The sequence below is a fragment of the Impatiens glandulifera genome, chromosome 3 (assembly GCF_907164915.1).
Source record: "Impatiens glandulifera chromosome 3, dImpGla2.1, whole genome shotgun sequence".
Lineage (NCBI taxonomy): Eukaryota > Viridiplantae > Streptophyta > Magnoliopsida > Ericales > Balsaminaceae > Impatiens > Impatiens glandulifera.
This window is the reverse complement of record NC_061864.1, coordinates 18,957,495-18,972,847: the sequence shown is the minus strand read 5'-3', so window position 1 is coordinate 18,972,847 and position 15,353 is coordinate 18,957,495. Positions and strand designations below refer to the sequence as shown.

Here is a 15,353-nt window from a genome sequence, read left to right as displayed (position 1 = left end):
TCGAGTAGAGATTCAACTATAGGTATTATAAAATATTATGTTTTAAACCATTAATTGTTTTAGAAAAAATATTATTTATGGAATTCAACGATGCGTTTATAGTGGTAAATCCCGTTTTTGTAACTATTTTTAGTAATTATTTAAAAGATAAATATTTACTTAGTTCAAGTTAGTATTGTTTCTCCTAATTAACTATTTTCTTTATTATGTCATATACATAAGCCTCTTCTTATTTAGAGATTTCGATAACAATAATAAAACATACAAATTAAGGAACTCAATTATGTGATTTGAGACCTTATTAGTGTGAAAAAATAATGTCTATATCTATAGCTGACGAGATTTCATACCACGCATTTCCCTTTGTAGACGACTAAGTGAGTTATCCTATCCAAGAGAAATTCATTCGATGTTTCTTGATTCACGTATTCAATTCCCTAATAAGGAAGCAAATATGGTAGTAGACTCGATGGTAAAGAAATACTTGTAAATGTGTTATCTTAGATTTTTGTCCGGGTTACATATTATAATTTGTAATGACTTTTCAAGGTAGAACTGATTAGATATATTATTTTAAAATTAAAGAAAGTATATGAAACTAGAATGTTAAAAAAGTCAAATAAACTATAAGAGTTTGATTTGAAGAATGTGTTTGATACATTTCCTGTAAAACAGTTTCATTGTCTCGTTCTTGAGTCGAAATTTATCAAAGGTAGTTGTTTCCTAGTTGTTTCCGAGTTAAAAAGTTTTAGTAGTGATTCAGCACTTAATCACTATAAAACGAATTTGTTGGTACTTGACTATCACTGGTTCAAAATAACAACTCTAATTGAAAATGTTGGATAAATCAAACAGATAACTTGCTTATTAAAAAAAATACAAAAATAAGGATCTGTTCTAATTTTATTAAGAGACATGCCCATTATTTTGTATTCTCATCTACATTAACATAATAGAAGTCTATATATAATGAATTCCAAAGGAACTAGCCCAAATAATCAAGGACACTAACTAACATAACTGAAATTAAATAAAATTCCATCATCACACCATAAATAAAGTCTATATTATGTGATCTCAGTCTCCCTCAATCGAGCTTATAAACCGCGACGTAATTCATCAAGACACTACCCATCCACAGTTTCCCATCTTTCTCTTCAACTTCACTAATCACTTTAACAACCTTACCTTGTCTATCTTCCAATATGGTCAAAAGTTTACCTTCAGGGCTGAACTTTACAGCCACTGCATGGAGCCGTCCTCCAATCTGTAAAAGGTAATGAATCTTTGCAGGTATCGGTAACCTCAATAAGAACATCCTTAGTTTTGGATATAAACCGCATATATATGCATATATGTTGCGCCTGCAGTGAATTGCCACCCAAAATTCTCCCTTTTCGTTTGTCCTCACATTGTCAGGGAAACCGGGGAGTATGGCCATAACTTCTTTACTTCCTGCTTTCTCTCCTTTTAACCAGTACTTACTCAACCTACATTGAGTGAAAGAAAGAAAGGAAAGAAAAACATCTTTCAATTCAGTTTGGTCACTAGTTTGAGAAGAAGAACAAGAAGAAACTCAACCTGTTTCTGTATATGGCAGTTCTAAACCTAGAGAAAATAAATTAACTGGTACAAGAAACTAATTGGCAGTTTAACAACTTAACTGCTATCATTAGAGAAGTTATTAAATTAACTCCTATTGTTCTAGAAATGGTGGGTAAACTATGACATTACGAGGGACACTAATTCTAGGGATGCACAAAGACAGGGCATCAAGATCAGTGTTGACCTTTGCTAAATGAATTTGGATTTTTTCTTTATTTCTATGATGTTAGGTTTGAGTTTTTTTTTTTATTATGCGATTGTTTTGTGTGTTATTTTGTCGTTTCAATTTTTGGTTTACATGATTTTGATTCAGGTTGTGACTAGGATCTTTAGTATTTTAGTTTTTTAGAAAAATACTTCAACATAAAACCCAAGATCAAACAAGCAAGCACTACATGTCATAACATTATGTATTGGTTCAGTTTTTCTCATAGTACATGAGATCTTAACAGTTTCATGGATCTAAGAAAAAGAGACTCACTAGTTTTTGAAAAGTAAAGGTTATCGTTCAAGTAAAACTTATTTTTTATGTGAAACAAAAAAATTGTTTTATCATTGTCTTAACAACACCACAATTTACCCCCATAGATCTGTTGATTTATTTGAATAAGTTCAAGTTTGTTAATTGTTATTTAAAGTCACTTAATTATTAAGATCCAATTCTAATTTAAAGGGGTTCATAACTTTGAAGTCATGCTAGCCACCTCAGGAATATACCCGGGTCACAAAAAAAATCAAATAAAATTAAAAATTCTAACTTAATTGGATATATGAATATTTTCCACAAGAATAGTTCAATTGGGAGAGTGTTTTTATGTATGGATTTATTCAACCTTTATTTCCTAACATATAATTACTTAGGTATTTAAATTCATTATTCAATACTTAAATATTTGTGAGATAACTTACCTGCCCAAAGAACCCTCACAAAACACAAAGAACGAGCCATCCTTGCTCAGAGACACACCATTCGGAAACTGGACATTCCTTACAAGCACAGTGGTGTCTTTTGTAGTCGGGTTGTATTTCAGAACCCTTCCACTATCCTCTGAGGAGAAAACTAGCTGCAGAAAGTTCCTAAAAGGCAAAATCATAAACAATTAGGATGGACAGAGAATACATATAGTATAATGATATACTTAGTGGAACAAAAGTTACAAAACTGGCTTAGCTAATCAATTGTGTGAATGTTTTGAAAGAACCTCCGACAAAATGAATACTAAAAAAAACATTACATTGGACTGTAACTAAAAAGAACAAAGAATTTTGTACAAATGTGAACAAATGAAGACATCTTAGAAACATTCAAACTGCAAACAAAGATAGCAACTTCCACATCATTAAATACAACACAAGATTTCAGTGAGACCAAAAAAGGGGCAGGGGAAAGAAATATTTGTACTTAAAAATCAAATCGTCCTACTGAAGGTTTTCATCCACCATGATATAGATTGATCTAGAACAAGAATCATTGTTTTGAAAAACCCACTAAGGTAGCTCAAGTAGTAAGAGTCTGCCTAAAAGAACAAAGAATAAAAGACACGGGTTCAATTCTCACTAAAAATGATTTAAGTTGAAGTAAGGATTATGCTAGCATCATAAATTAATAATAATAAATAAATTGCAATTCCAATTAGAAATGGAGTCAAATTCTAAATCTTTTGTTTATTCATGACTTAAAATAAGGAATTATAATTCCCATGAAATTGAAGGTATATGATTTTTTATTCATTAATCCCATTATTCTAATCTCGAAATTGCAATTCTAAATCTAATTCTAATTATACACATCTAAATATAGTCTCACTCATGTTAATTTGTGTATAGCCCACTAAGATAGTTAAAGTGTTGACTAAGAGATCAAAGTTCTCAACTTCATTTCAGTGGCAATAATTTCCTAATTTTTTTAAAAAAAATACATGTATTTAGTGCAGCTGCACAGAAATTAAGAACCTAATTTGTCCTCTTTGTATGCATACATAAAGATTTAATAATGTATATCTATCATGAAGGTTGTAATTAATGCTAAGCACTAAAAAAATGAAGTAATTCTAAGCACTCACTACTAGTTTGTAGTAAACATATATACCATAAACTATGCAGAAGTTTAAAATACAAACTATTTAATTATTCAAAAAGATTGAATAAAAAATTGCAGGTTAGAAAGTAGAAAGTATTCACCTTCTTTGGAATTTTATACTGCTATCAGTAAAATAAATGTTTCCTTCCTCATCAATATCCAGATCATTTGTGAACCTAAGTGGGATTCCTTCTGCCTCAGTAGTTAATGATGTTGCAAGTCCACCTTCTGGCCCAACTTTCAGTAGCCCAAAATAAGCATCAGCAATGTACAAATCCCCTGTTTTCTTATCAAATCGAAGCCCTAATGGCCTCCCACATATGTGTTCATGTTTTAAATAGCTCAGGAATGATGGTTTTGGATCGCATATTTCTGATCTGAATTCAATCATAGATTTAAGGCATATGAATAAAGCTAACAAAATATTTCAATAGAGAATCTATTTAGAACATATGAACAAGAGAAAATAACTTAAAGCTAAGTTAAAAATTAAGTATGAATTGAAACTATAAATCACCTATTTGGCGAAGTATAAGCGAAGTCAGTCCATGCCTCGCCGTTCCAGAAGAGAATCCGACCGTCGGCTACTCCAGTGTATGGACCACGACCTAACGGATCAAACGCCATGCTCTCTGGTCCCTGGATTTGGTTTAGAAACTTAATCTCGGATTTCTGGAGCAGATTCTCGGTGTCTATCTCCTTGGGAACCTCCGACCAAGAAGGCATGCCTACCTTGTAAGCTTCAAAATCAGGAAAATCGGAGATAGCACTGTGGTTAAAAGGATCGATTCCACAGTACAGTGCCAGAATAAGGAACAGACCGGCCAGGAGTTTCGCCAATGTCGCCATTGTTTCCGGTTAGCTGAAGTGAAGAGATCAAATTGTACGTACGTTTCACAAATTTGGTAGCTTATACTTTCACACTCTCTCCGTCTCTCTCGTATTTCTTCCCTTCAGATCGTCACCGGAGACTGATCGGAGACTCTTGTAGAGAGAGAGAGAGCAGAATTGTTAGGTAGACACGAGGAACGAAGTTGGCGCCTAGTGTAAATAGTGTGCTGCTCATTTTTACTAAACCATATTCAAATTTGTAAACAACTTTCGATTTAGTTTTCGAATTACTCGATTCGATTTATTTAAATTTTTATTTTTTTTAATCAGTTTTAAAAATTTAAATTAAATCAAACCGAATTCTGTTCTTTTTTTCACCAGCGATAAATTGAACCCGGGTCTGTACCGCCAAAAATTAAACCCGGGTCTGTACCGCCGGAAATTAAACCCGGGTCTGAAACCGTGGCAGGTACTATTCTACCACCCGTGCTTTTTCTTCTTTCTTTTCTTTTCTTTTATTATTAAATCTAAATAAAAAAATTCTAATTGGATTATTTTGAACTTTTTCTTAAACTAAGTTTGAAAGAATAAATAATAAAAAATGAATTCGATTTTCGATTTGGTTTTCGAGTTGAAACTCAAACTCGAAACCAAATCGAAACCGTATTTGAACGATTCAAAAATCGAAAATAAAATTTAAATTCGGTCGGATATTCGGTTTATACCAAATATTGAACACCCTTATAACTAACGTTTCACCTACCTTAGTTTTTTTTTCGTTTTCATTCAAAGCGTTTAATAACGAGAATTGAACATTTGATATATTGGCTTTTTAAGTCGACTATTTTAACAGGCCACTTCGTGCAACTTACTACTAAGTTTTACTAGTTGATATTGATCGCTTTGTTTTTCTTTAAAGTTTTTTAAAATAGTTCAAATTTAGAACAAAAGACCATAGTTCTTGAATAACCAACCAAAAACATTCTATAAGCATTCTTAGGATTAGGTTCACGGAAGAAAAAATGCTTGTCATTCCATTAAAAATTATCTGTATCCATAAAAAGTAGTCAAAATATGACTTTGAAATTAAGTTTTGAATTATTGGATACTGCCAAACAAAAAAAATGGTAGATAGATCTTTTGAACATATTGTAGAGAAAAATGATTGTTATTATTTTATTATTTAAGAAAATATATAATAATTGTGTAATATAATTAACAAAATAAAATAAAATATAATAATAATATAATCTTGATAATTAACTATTATTATAATATTTATTATGATTTCATATTTTTAAACCTTAATAGAGTAATTTTTTTAAATCTTATGTTTAGGATGTGCCATGTGAGCCTATGCAAAAAAAAAAAACAATATTTTATATCTATTAATTAATTTATACTTTCAACTAGTAAATTTATTATTATTTTTTTTTTATCAAAACTCAAAACATATAATATATAAAAGGAAGATCTCATAATTTTTTTTTATAAAAAAATAAATAAATAATTCAGATTTAATTCCCACTAAACAAATATATTATTTAAATGAGATTCTAAATAATCGTGATAAAATTAATTTCTGGTTCATGCTATCAATAATATAAGAATAATTATTACATTTCTTCATCAAATTTTACTGGAATATTAAATTATATAAAAATTTAGAGATTTTATCGTTTCAAACGCTGTCGTTAATTTATTATATATGTGACATTTATAAATAAATACAGATTTATGTTACTAATTTAACTAGCATGTAGCCCGTGTATTTGCACGAGTATTGATATAAAAATCGAGAAAAAAAAAATTACGGTGAAAATGTGATAGAATTTTTAATTTACTCTCACATATATATTCAAATTAACCACAACTCTCGACCCGACAATTCAAAATTTTTGAAAATTAAGCATCATTATATATATATATATATATTATCAAATTCAACGAATTGAAAGTTTTGACTACCAAATTTTAAAAAATAAGTAGCCAAAATTTTTAATTCGTTGAAATTCAGTTGTTAAATGAGTGACATGAATATTTTATTTTCTATTTATAAATAAAACGTAGATAATAAGTTAACGACGTTTAATACCGCTAAAATAAAACCTTATTTTTGTATAACTTTAATTATAAGAAGTATAAAATTGTGAATTTTTTTTAAAAAAAGTACCCTAAATTTCAATTATCATAATAAATAGCTTTAATTTGTAAATTAGGTCTAATATATATGAGGTACATAGGGTAGAGATGTGTAGTTGTCCAATTTATTTTTAGTGAGTACCATATATCTCTTCAATGGGACAACGTGTACCTTAGGCGTGGTTGTATTATGACCATAACTTTTTACTATTATTATTATTTTTTTTGTAAGTCGATTTTCATCGGAGATATTTTTATTATACACTACACCTATATTTATTTGGAAGAGACAAACATAACAATCTACAGCTTAATATTTTCAATAAAAATCTAACATAAAATTTGTCCTTAATAATGAAAAGCTTAATTTTTGTAATTGAGATGCACCATTTAAATTTTAAGAGTTGTTTTAGTAAGCAAATTATAATATTTTTTAGTCGATTAAAATTTGACTCAATTGTTAATTGAGACTCGAACTTGGGTCGTTTTATTGAATAAGACTCGAATTTTGAATTGTACTGTAGGAGGCTCAATTAACACAATTTTATAGTTAGATTTTTTCACAATTGATGAACTATCATCTTCTTAAATATATTATTATTATTCTTAATTAATTTATCACATATATAAAAATAAAATAACAACTAATTTTTCTTTTTCAATTTTTCAATTATTCCTGTATATAATATATTTTTTAAAGTATTCAAACTGTTTTTTTTTTAGTTTTAAACATATATCTCAAAAAAAATATTTAATTTAAAACTCAAATACGTTCAAATTGGTAAACCGTACACAAAGTTTTGTCGTTATAAATTCTTTGAAACATAAATACAAAATCTATCTCTATTCAAACCTTTTCAAATATTTCCTCCAATTACACATTTTTTAATCATCAAAACTAACTTCGACAAATTAGAATGCATAAATCTAAAAAATAACTCAATTTTAAAAAAAATACACGACAAATATTATTAAATTTAAGAACGTGACAAATGAAAAATGATATGTTAAAATAAAATGACAGACATTTTGTCAATTTAGAAAAAGTTTCAAATAATTAAAATTTTGATAGTTTGAACATTATCTGATGACAACAATTCAAAGTTCGAAATTATTTAATAAAAATGATCCAAGTTCGAACTTATTTAATAAAAACAACTCAAATTCGAGCCTCAAACAATAATTGGAATGTCTATCATAAATCACCTACAATACAAGTGAAGAAACAAGTTTAAATAAAAAAAGTATTGCTTAATATATATATATATATATATATATATATATATATATATAGTTAATCATGAAAAATTAGTCAATTAATAACAAGTCATGGAAAGGTTAACATAAATTAATTTGAATATATTTATAAATTAAAACATGTTAATAAATTTATAAATATTTGTCCAACTAATTCAATTATGTCTTAAAGCATTATTTCATCCTAATTTGAATGATTTAAACCAAATTGGAGTAGAGTATTTCTCATTTTTTGATACTACTTATTATATTTATTATTTATATATTTTCATCATAAGATTACTATATTTTTAAGCTCGTATAATATCTGTTAATCATTAAATTAAAATTAGGGTCAAATTCTAATCTTTAGGAGGATAAAACATTTAAAATTAAGAATGGTAAATATAATTAGAATTTAATGAAATTCAATTTAGTATAATTTGATAGTTCATTTCAATTTTTTTATCCTCTTTTTCATTAATTAAAACAATTAAATTTATTTCATTTTATTTTTTTTATATTAATTTCTCTTTTTTATTTTATCTTCTTTTTTTATCTGTTTTTATTTCTCGTATTCTTAAATTCTCATTTTTAAAAATATTTTAACAACTTATTTATGAATTTTGTGTTTTATTGTAATATTTTTTTTAAAGATTTTCTTTCTTATCTAGTTTAATATAAATATAAATAAAAATAATAATTTTTTATTCATAACTTAGAGTAGTAAAAACATTATTTTGTCTAAAATTTGATTATTACTCTTTTGTTGAATGAGTTGTTATTATTATTCAATTTTTGAATTTATTTATTTTTTAGTTGAAGAATTTTTATTATTGAAAGGAAAGTCATTGTTATATCAACCATTGAGATCAAAAAATTTTAAAATAATTAATAATCAATGTTAATATAAAAAAATATAAAAAAAGAAGAAATATAAAATTAAAATAATTAATGATAAATACTTTTATATATATATATAAAAAATAATATTAAAATAATTAAAAATAAATAATAAATACTCATATAGAAATAATAAAAAATTTATGAAAAATATAAAAATAAAAAGTTTATTATTAATGAAAAAGAAAGGGATAAAAAATATATTAATATTTAATTAATAAATATATAAATAAAAAATAAAAATTAACTATAATTTATTAAAAGAGACTAAATAAATAAATTTTTGATAGGACGTATATTTAAATGATCTTTTATTAATATATTTATGTTTAACTGAGCTAGTTGTACAAGTTTAAATAAACTTTTTTTTCTAAATTATAAGGAGTTATTAAGAGGTATAAATTTATTAGTATTTAGTTGACAATAAAAAAAAAATATAAATTATATATTTTTTATTATTTTGTGTTTGGTTTGTGGTATAAGAAAATAGTAAGAAATGTAAAAGACTATTTTAACCTTATTAAAGTTATTATTTTAATATTTATTATGGGTAGTTTGTATTATTAATTAGATGAAATTTTATAAAAAATAATATATAATTATTTTATAAATATATTTTTAAAATAAATAATATTATTAAATAATTTACATTATTTTATATATATATTTTTTTATAATTTAAACTATATGATTATGTAAATAAACTGCAAAAATAAAAAAAATAAAAATATATTTTTAAATACTAATAAAGATAATAAAGGTAATACATATATACCTAATGTTTTTTAAGTTAAAAAAAATTCTTTATTATCAATAATTAAGTAAGAAAAATTATGAAAATCACCCAATTAAACCTCAATATAAAGAAGATAAAAATTGAAATCACAAATCAAAGTTCAATATAAAAAAAAAATGAGACTTTGTAATAGTGAAAAGCATGATAGAATGAAAACAAAAGGTTAAAAGTCCAACTATATTCGTGATTTAAATTTTTTTGGCCAATAATTTTTGGAGATTAAAAGTCCAACTTCACTCACTAACTTTGACCGGATGTAATAATTTCTGGAGATGTTTTCAATATAATTGAAGGTGTCAACCATTATTATTGAGATTCGATTAAGTATAATGATAAAAAACATTATAATAATGAAAAGAAAAACATTTAAAAAAACATAACACAAAAAAGTTCACCAATGATATTTTTTTTTTTAATAAACATGAAGATCTTCAAGAAGATCAATGAGTTCTCCAACCGTCTCAACTGGTTTACTCAATGAAAATTTTCTAATTGTCATAATAATAAAATTATGAATTAAACATATTAATCGATAATGATTACCGTTTCTTTTAAGTCAAATGGTCCACCAGGGCCGTCTCGTTCATTTTTGGGGTCTGGACGATCTAAGATTTGGGGCATAAATTTTGAATTCAAAAACAATATTTAATAAGAAAAAATATGATTCTTATAATATCAAAAAGAGAGACGGAAAGAAACATAAAACATATTTTTTTTATAGTACTTTTTTTTAGCCTTCTTAATTTTGGGGCCTGTGCGGTGACCCATCTTGCCCAACCTAAGATAAGCAGGACATGACCAAAATCATCCATTCATGATAACACATTTCATAATTCTTACTAAATTTATGAATTTATTTTTCCTACTATAATCAATAGAAAATTTCATTTCATTTTAAAATATATATTATCAAGGAATTTCAAATTTTGTTGTTTTTTTTAATCTGATTTTGGAGAACTATGTCAATTGCTTGAGATTTGAGACATTAATTATTAGGAGGTTATACAAAATCTTACAAAAATAAATCACATTTCTACTTCAAATATATATACACACATTGTTTTAAAAAGAATTAGTCACACAATTATGAATTCACGTTGTAAAGAAATTTAACATGTACAAATTTGAAGAAGTGGCGTAACCCATGAACCAATATTATGTTTTCAAGCCGATAATAATTGATGTTACTTGTGACCCTCGGAATGGAGGCGACCCACAATCTCATATTTTTTTTTCCGATACCTTTCCATCACAACCAAAAAAATGACCATTTCAACCCAAAAAAAACATGTTTAAATGTTTGCATAAATGATCATGAACTTAATGATTTACCTAGGGTCTCTTGTCATGAGATATACAGCAATACAAGGGGAGTTATTCCAAACCTTAGAATGCAATCTAAGCACCTCTCTTGCCTTGCTCTTCAAGAATTTTGTAGTATCCGCTTGAAGAACCATGCAAAGCTTTGAAACTGCCCCAACCCTAAGCATCTCCATCAAAACCTCACTCGAAGCCGAGAATTTCGCCACCAAAGAAAGTATGTGTATCGATCGATCATCCGTCCCCAAGGAAACCCTAAGTGTTCTTTTGGCTACCATAGCCAAACCGGCGCCATGCTCGAGAAGCTGAGCCCTGCCATCCGCGCAAGAGCACAATTGAGCCAACAAACAAAACACAAGCTCGGTGGTTCTCGTATCAGGATTATGGTTGAGCTCCAGCTCAATTAGGTCAAAGACGGTTCGTGACTCGATAATCTTTAACCTGTTTCTCCCCCACGGAGAAACTTCTATCAAGATCTGTAACACTGCTTTTAGAGCATGCAAAGTTGTTGTTGATCCAACTCTCAATATTTTCACAATTTGGATAAAGAAGTCGAGTTTCAATCTCTCCAAGAGATTTGTACTCGCGACTTCTATAACCGACTTGAGAACCAACATAGCATTTGAGCTCACTTCACAACCTCGTTTATCAAAGCCGTGGACTCTCATTACCCATACTAGAGAATCTATAAAATCGTGGTTTTCGCGAACTAGTTGTTTGTTTTCCGTGGTTGGACTCCAAACAAGGTGGAGTATCTTTAACACCTCCGAGATACCATTAGTTATCCTCTCTTTACTAAATTTCATCAACAACATAACCATGGCCTTGACTACGCCGGCATCAAGCATGATTGCCCGGTTCCTCTCATTATCTTTCGCGAATTCCTCCATCTTTTTCAAAGTGACAAAGTACAAATTCGAAACATTGAGATCGCGGACGAGCTTGTTAATAATAGACTTACAAAGTGGGGATCTCGGGGTTGGTATTCGCTCAACACCATGTATGGCATTGACTACGCACCAAGCTTGGATCAACCGCCTTAGCGTGTGGTTGGGAGTGAGATCGGTGTCTCGAGGAAGCACTTGTTTTGTGACCGGACAAGTCGATAATTCTTTGGTGGTGGTTTCGAACCATTGCTCGATGCTCTCACGATCGTAGGTTATGCCCGATATGGTCGTGACGGGATCCTTCATGATTTCAAGAGAGATTGGGCAGATGAAATATTGTGGTACCTCTAGGTCTTCCATGGAGAGGAGAAAGGAGATCGATCGAGAAGTAAAAGGCCGGGATTGTGTTAAAGTATGGTAAGAGAAAGTGGCTATAAATATTAAGAGGGTTTGAAAACTTTGAATAAACACAAAAGTAGGAGAATCTAGAAAAGTAAACGTAAGTTTTTTTTTTTTGGTTTAGAAATATAAGCAAACAAGTGGGCATTGAATTAAATTCAAATATCATCATATTAGTACCCATCAACATTTTTAGTCAAATTATTTATATCATTAATTAAAACATTGAAATACATTTTTATTCATATATATATATATTTAAATATTAAAAAATAAGATTACTTTTAAATAATATGATTTAATAAATTAAATATATTTTTTTTAAATGAAAATATTTTTCGATAATCCACCTACCGATGTCTGCTTGTTGTAACATGAGAAAATAAAATAAAATAAAACAACACAAATTAAGTCAAAATAAGATTTGTCATAAATTATTAAACTAAAATATAAAATATAAAAAAAATTAGTTGGTTTTGTTAAGGAGTGGAGAATGTTGAATTAGAATTTCAAACTTATAAATTCACTTAAAGATAATTAAGATGAAAAGAACATTGTCTATAAAAACAAATATTTTTAATTTATTTCTACTAAGATCTTAATTAGAGCCCGCAGATCGGGTCGAGTTGTATTTATCATCCTGTACTGATCTACTTAGAGATTTTTTTACTACCATTCCCGTCTTATTGGTTTCAGAGAATTCTCACGGAATAATTTTATATAATATTTATTGTAATATATTAAAAATTAATATTATTATAAAATATAAATAAATATTTTGTGATGTTATATATTTAATTGGATAAAATTGGGATAAAGTCGGGGACGAGAGATACATATATCATTCTCGTTCTATCCTAGTCAATTATGTATCAAACCGAAAAAAATCGTCCCAAAATGAAACAATTTAGATCGATAACACTAGGCCTTAGTTTTAAGTTGAATTAAGGATAATATCTGTTACTTAAATTAAATAAAAAATAAAAAATTCCACTTATTATTAGCAATTTTGCTTCTTATAATATTGAAGATTTTTCTTTATAAGATGTATAACTCATTTTGCTTTTTTGATAAGAAGAATTCACATAATCAATTATAATATGGAGTGGTAGTAATTTTTTAAATTAAAGTAAAATAACTTTATTTAAAAGAAAAGAATGAAAAAAAAAGTAAAACTTATCAAACAAACAAGCCCTAAGTTTGTATTGGACTATCTCTCTTTTACCGGTCAGACATGTTCTCATGGGCAGAAACGGCGGTTGGTCAACTCCACTTATTTTTAACATTTTTCAAATCACGTTTGTTTTGACTTGACTTTTATTATCCACCTGGCATACAAATGATGCTTAAGATGACGACAGCAGCCCTAGACCTGTCTATTACTATTACTATTATTATTATATTATTATTATTAGCCAAATAACAAAATTAAATTCTGATTCAAACGTTATCTCTTTTAATCAAAATATATAAGATAATAAAATAAAATACTTTTATATGAACCTTTTTTTAAAATCTAATTATATAAGTATTAAGAAAGAAAGGGGAGTAAGTAAATTATAATTTTTATCATTGACTTGTAAATTTTACAACTTTATATTTTATTAAGAACATTCTAAATTAAAAGAAATTTTGCTATTTAAAAATAAACAAAAGAATAATAATTTATTAACAAACGTCAACCAGAAACAAAATTAACAATTCTTAACCAGTAACTAACAAACCTACCTCAATGAGAGTTGATTTTTAGATTATAATGACGTGAGCAGACTCGGATTAATCTCTCTTCTATCTAAATAAATATTATTAAAATAGAGATTTTGAGAAGAAATCAAGATATCATAGAGATATTTTTACTATTAATGACATTAATTAATTAATGGGGTGGGTCAAATTCTATGTTTGAATTTTGCATAATCTATTTTTGGATTTTATAAATAATTTAAGTTTATGTAAAATCTACTTTATAAAATATTGTCATTATTATAATTTTCTTTTTAAATTTTAATATGTTAACATGAGTAACGCCTACACTTAATTTAAGATAAGATGTTTTTAGTAGGATTGACTCTCTATTTTTATCTTACACGCAGTGAGTTGTCATTATTATAAATAAATTGTGTTGGTTAAAAACTATAAAATAATTAAAATTCTTAAAGATACAAGTGTAACATTTGAAAATCGTCTTTTTATTAAAACATTTTTTTCAAAACTCAGTTAGTCGACGCCCATAATCGTCTTCTTCTCAAATATAGAATTAGGATGAAAACCCAAAATGTTAGACTCAAAAGTGAAATTAAAATTGTTGACCTAGATTAACTTTGTTTATTAAAATTGTCTCTCGATTTTCCTCGGTGAGAAATTGAGAAAGAAAAATATGACATATAAAAGCGTACTCAAGAAAATTTGTTCTTGATTCGGTGTTTGGTTACGAGTTCGATTTCAACTGAAAGCACTTTCTATGGAAGCATATGTTATGGTAGCAGGGTGTAATGCCAGTTCTCATTATTTCAAAAACAAATAAAAAAAAGTAACCTAACAAACCCTTAGAAAAATATTTTCTTTTTTTTTTTTAATTTATTTAGTATTTTTTTTAATAATCAAATAGGGCCTAAAAATGATAACAACATATAACAATGTGTATATATGTAGACTTGTTGGAAAAATTGTTAAAATATTGAGTTGAATCTTAAAATTTTATGATTTTACGATTTAAGAGAATGTTAACGAGTCTGATTTTAAATAAGTAAACTTTTAAATAAGTAAACCCTTACGATTTTAAATTTATGATAATAAGATTTTACGAGTTTATAAATAATTTCGATTTTATGGATAAAACATTATTTACGGTGTATTTATTATGGATGATATATGAATGAAAAAATGTTGTATTATGACTAATCGTATGTGTCACGAAGAAGTTGAATAAGCAACTCACTTACTTTTATATTGTCGAAAAATGTCTAGTATATGGAGTTTTTTATGAAGTATTATTGGGATTTATTGGGTAATGCCCCAAGTCTTTGGACATTATTCAATTAATTTGTGAATGTACATTCACAGAATGTGTCTTGAAACGTGTTATTGTAATTTATTTTTCATTTCTAACTAATATACATTGTAGCTAATACAATGAACTTGAAAATTACAAACT

General features: G+C 27.2%; 2 protein-coding genes across 2 annotated transcripts; both read right to left on the bottom strand.

Annotated features, from left to right (window-relative positions):
* Nucleotides 1-900: 900 nt before the first annotated feature.
* Nucleotides 901-4,726, bottom strand: LOC124931836 (protein STRICTOSIDINE SYNTHASE-LIKE 3-like). Its single transcript, XM_047472409.1, has 4 exons — nt 4,203-4,726; nt 3,787-4,062; nt 2,515-2,682; nt 901-1,490 (listed from the first exon to the last, which is right to left on the bottom strand). Exons 1-4 carry the CDS (start codon nt 4,532-4,534, stop codon nt 1,088-1,090), a joined length of 1,179 nt encoding a protein of 392 aa, XP_047328365.1. The 5' UTR covers nt 4,535-4,726; the 3' UTR covers nt 901-1,087.
* Nucleotides 4,727-10,726: 6,000 nt separating this feature from the next.
* On the bottom strand, nt 10,727-12,171 carry LOC124932468 (E3 ubiquitin-protein ligase PUB24-like). The gene has a single exon (XM_047473100.1). The coding sequence runs from the start codon at nt 12,158-12,160 to the stop codon at nt 10,922-10,924; it is 1,239 nt and encodes a 412-aa protein (XP_047329056.1). The 5' UTR covers nt 12,161-12,171; the 3' UTR covers nt 10,727-10,921.
* Nucleotides 12,172-15,353: the final 3,182 nt, after the last annotated feature.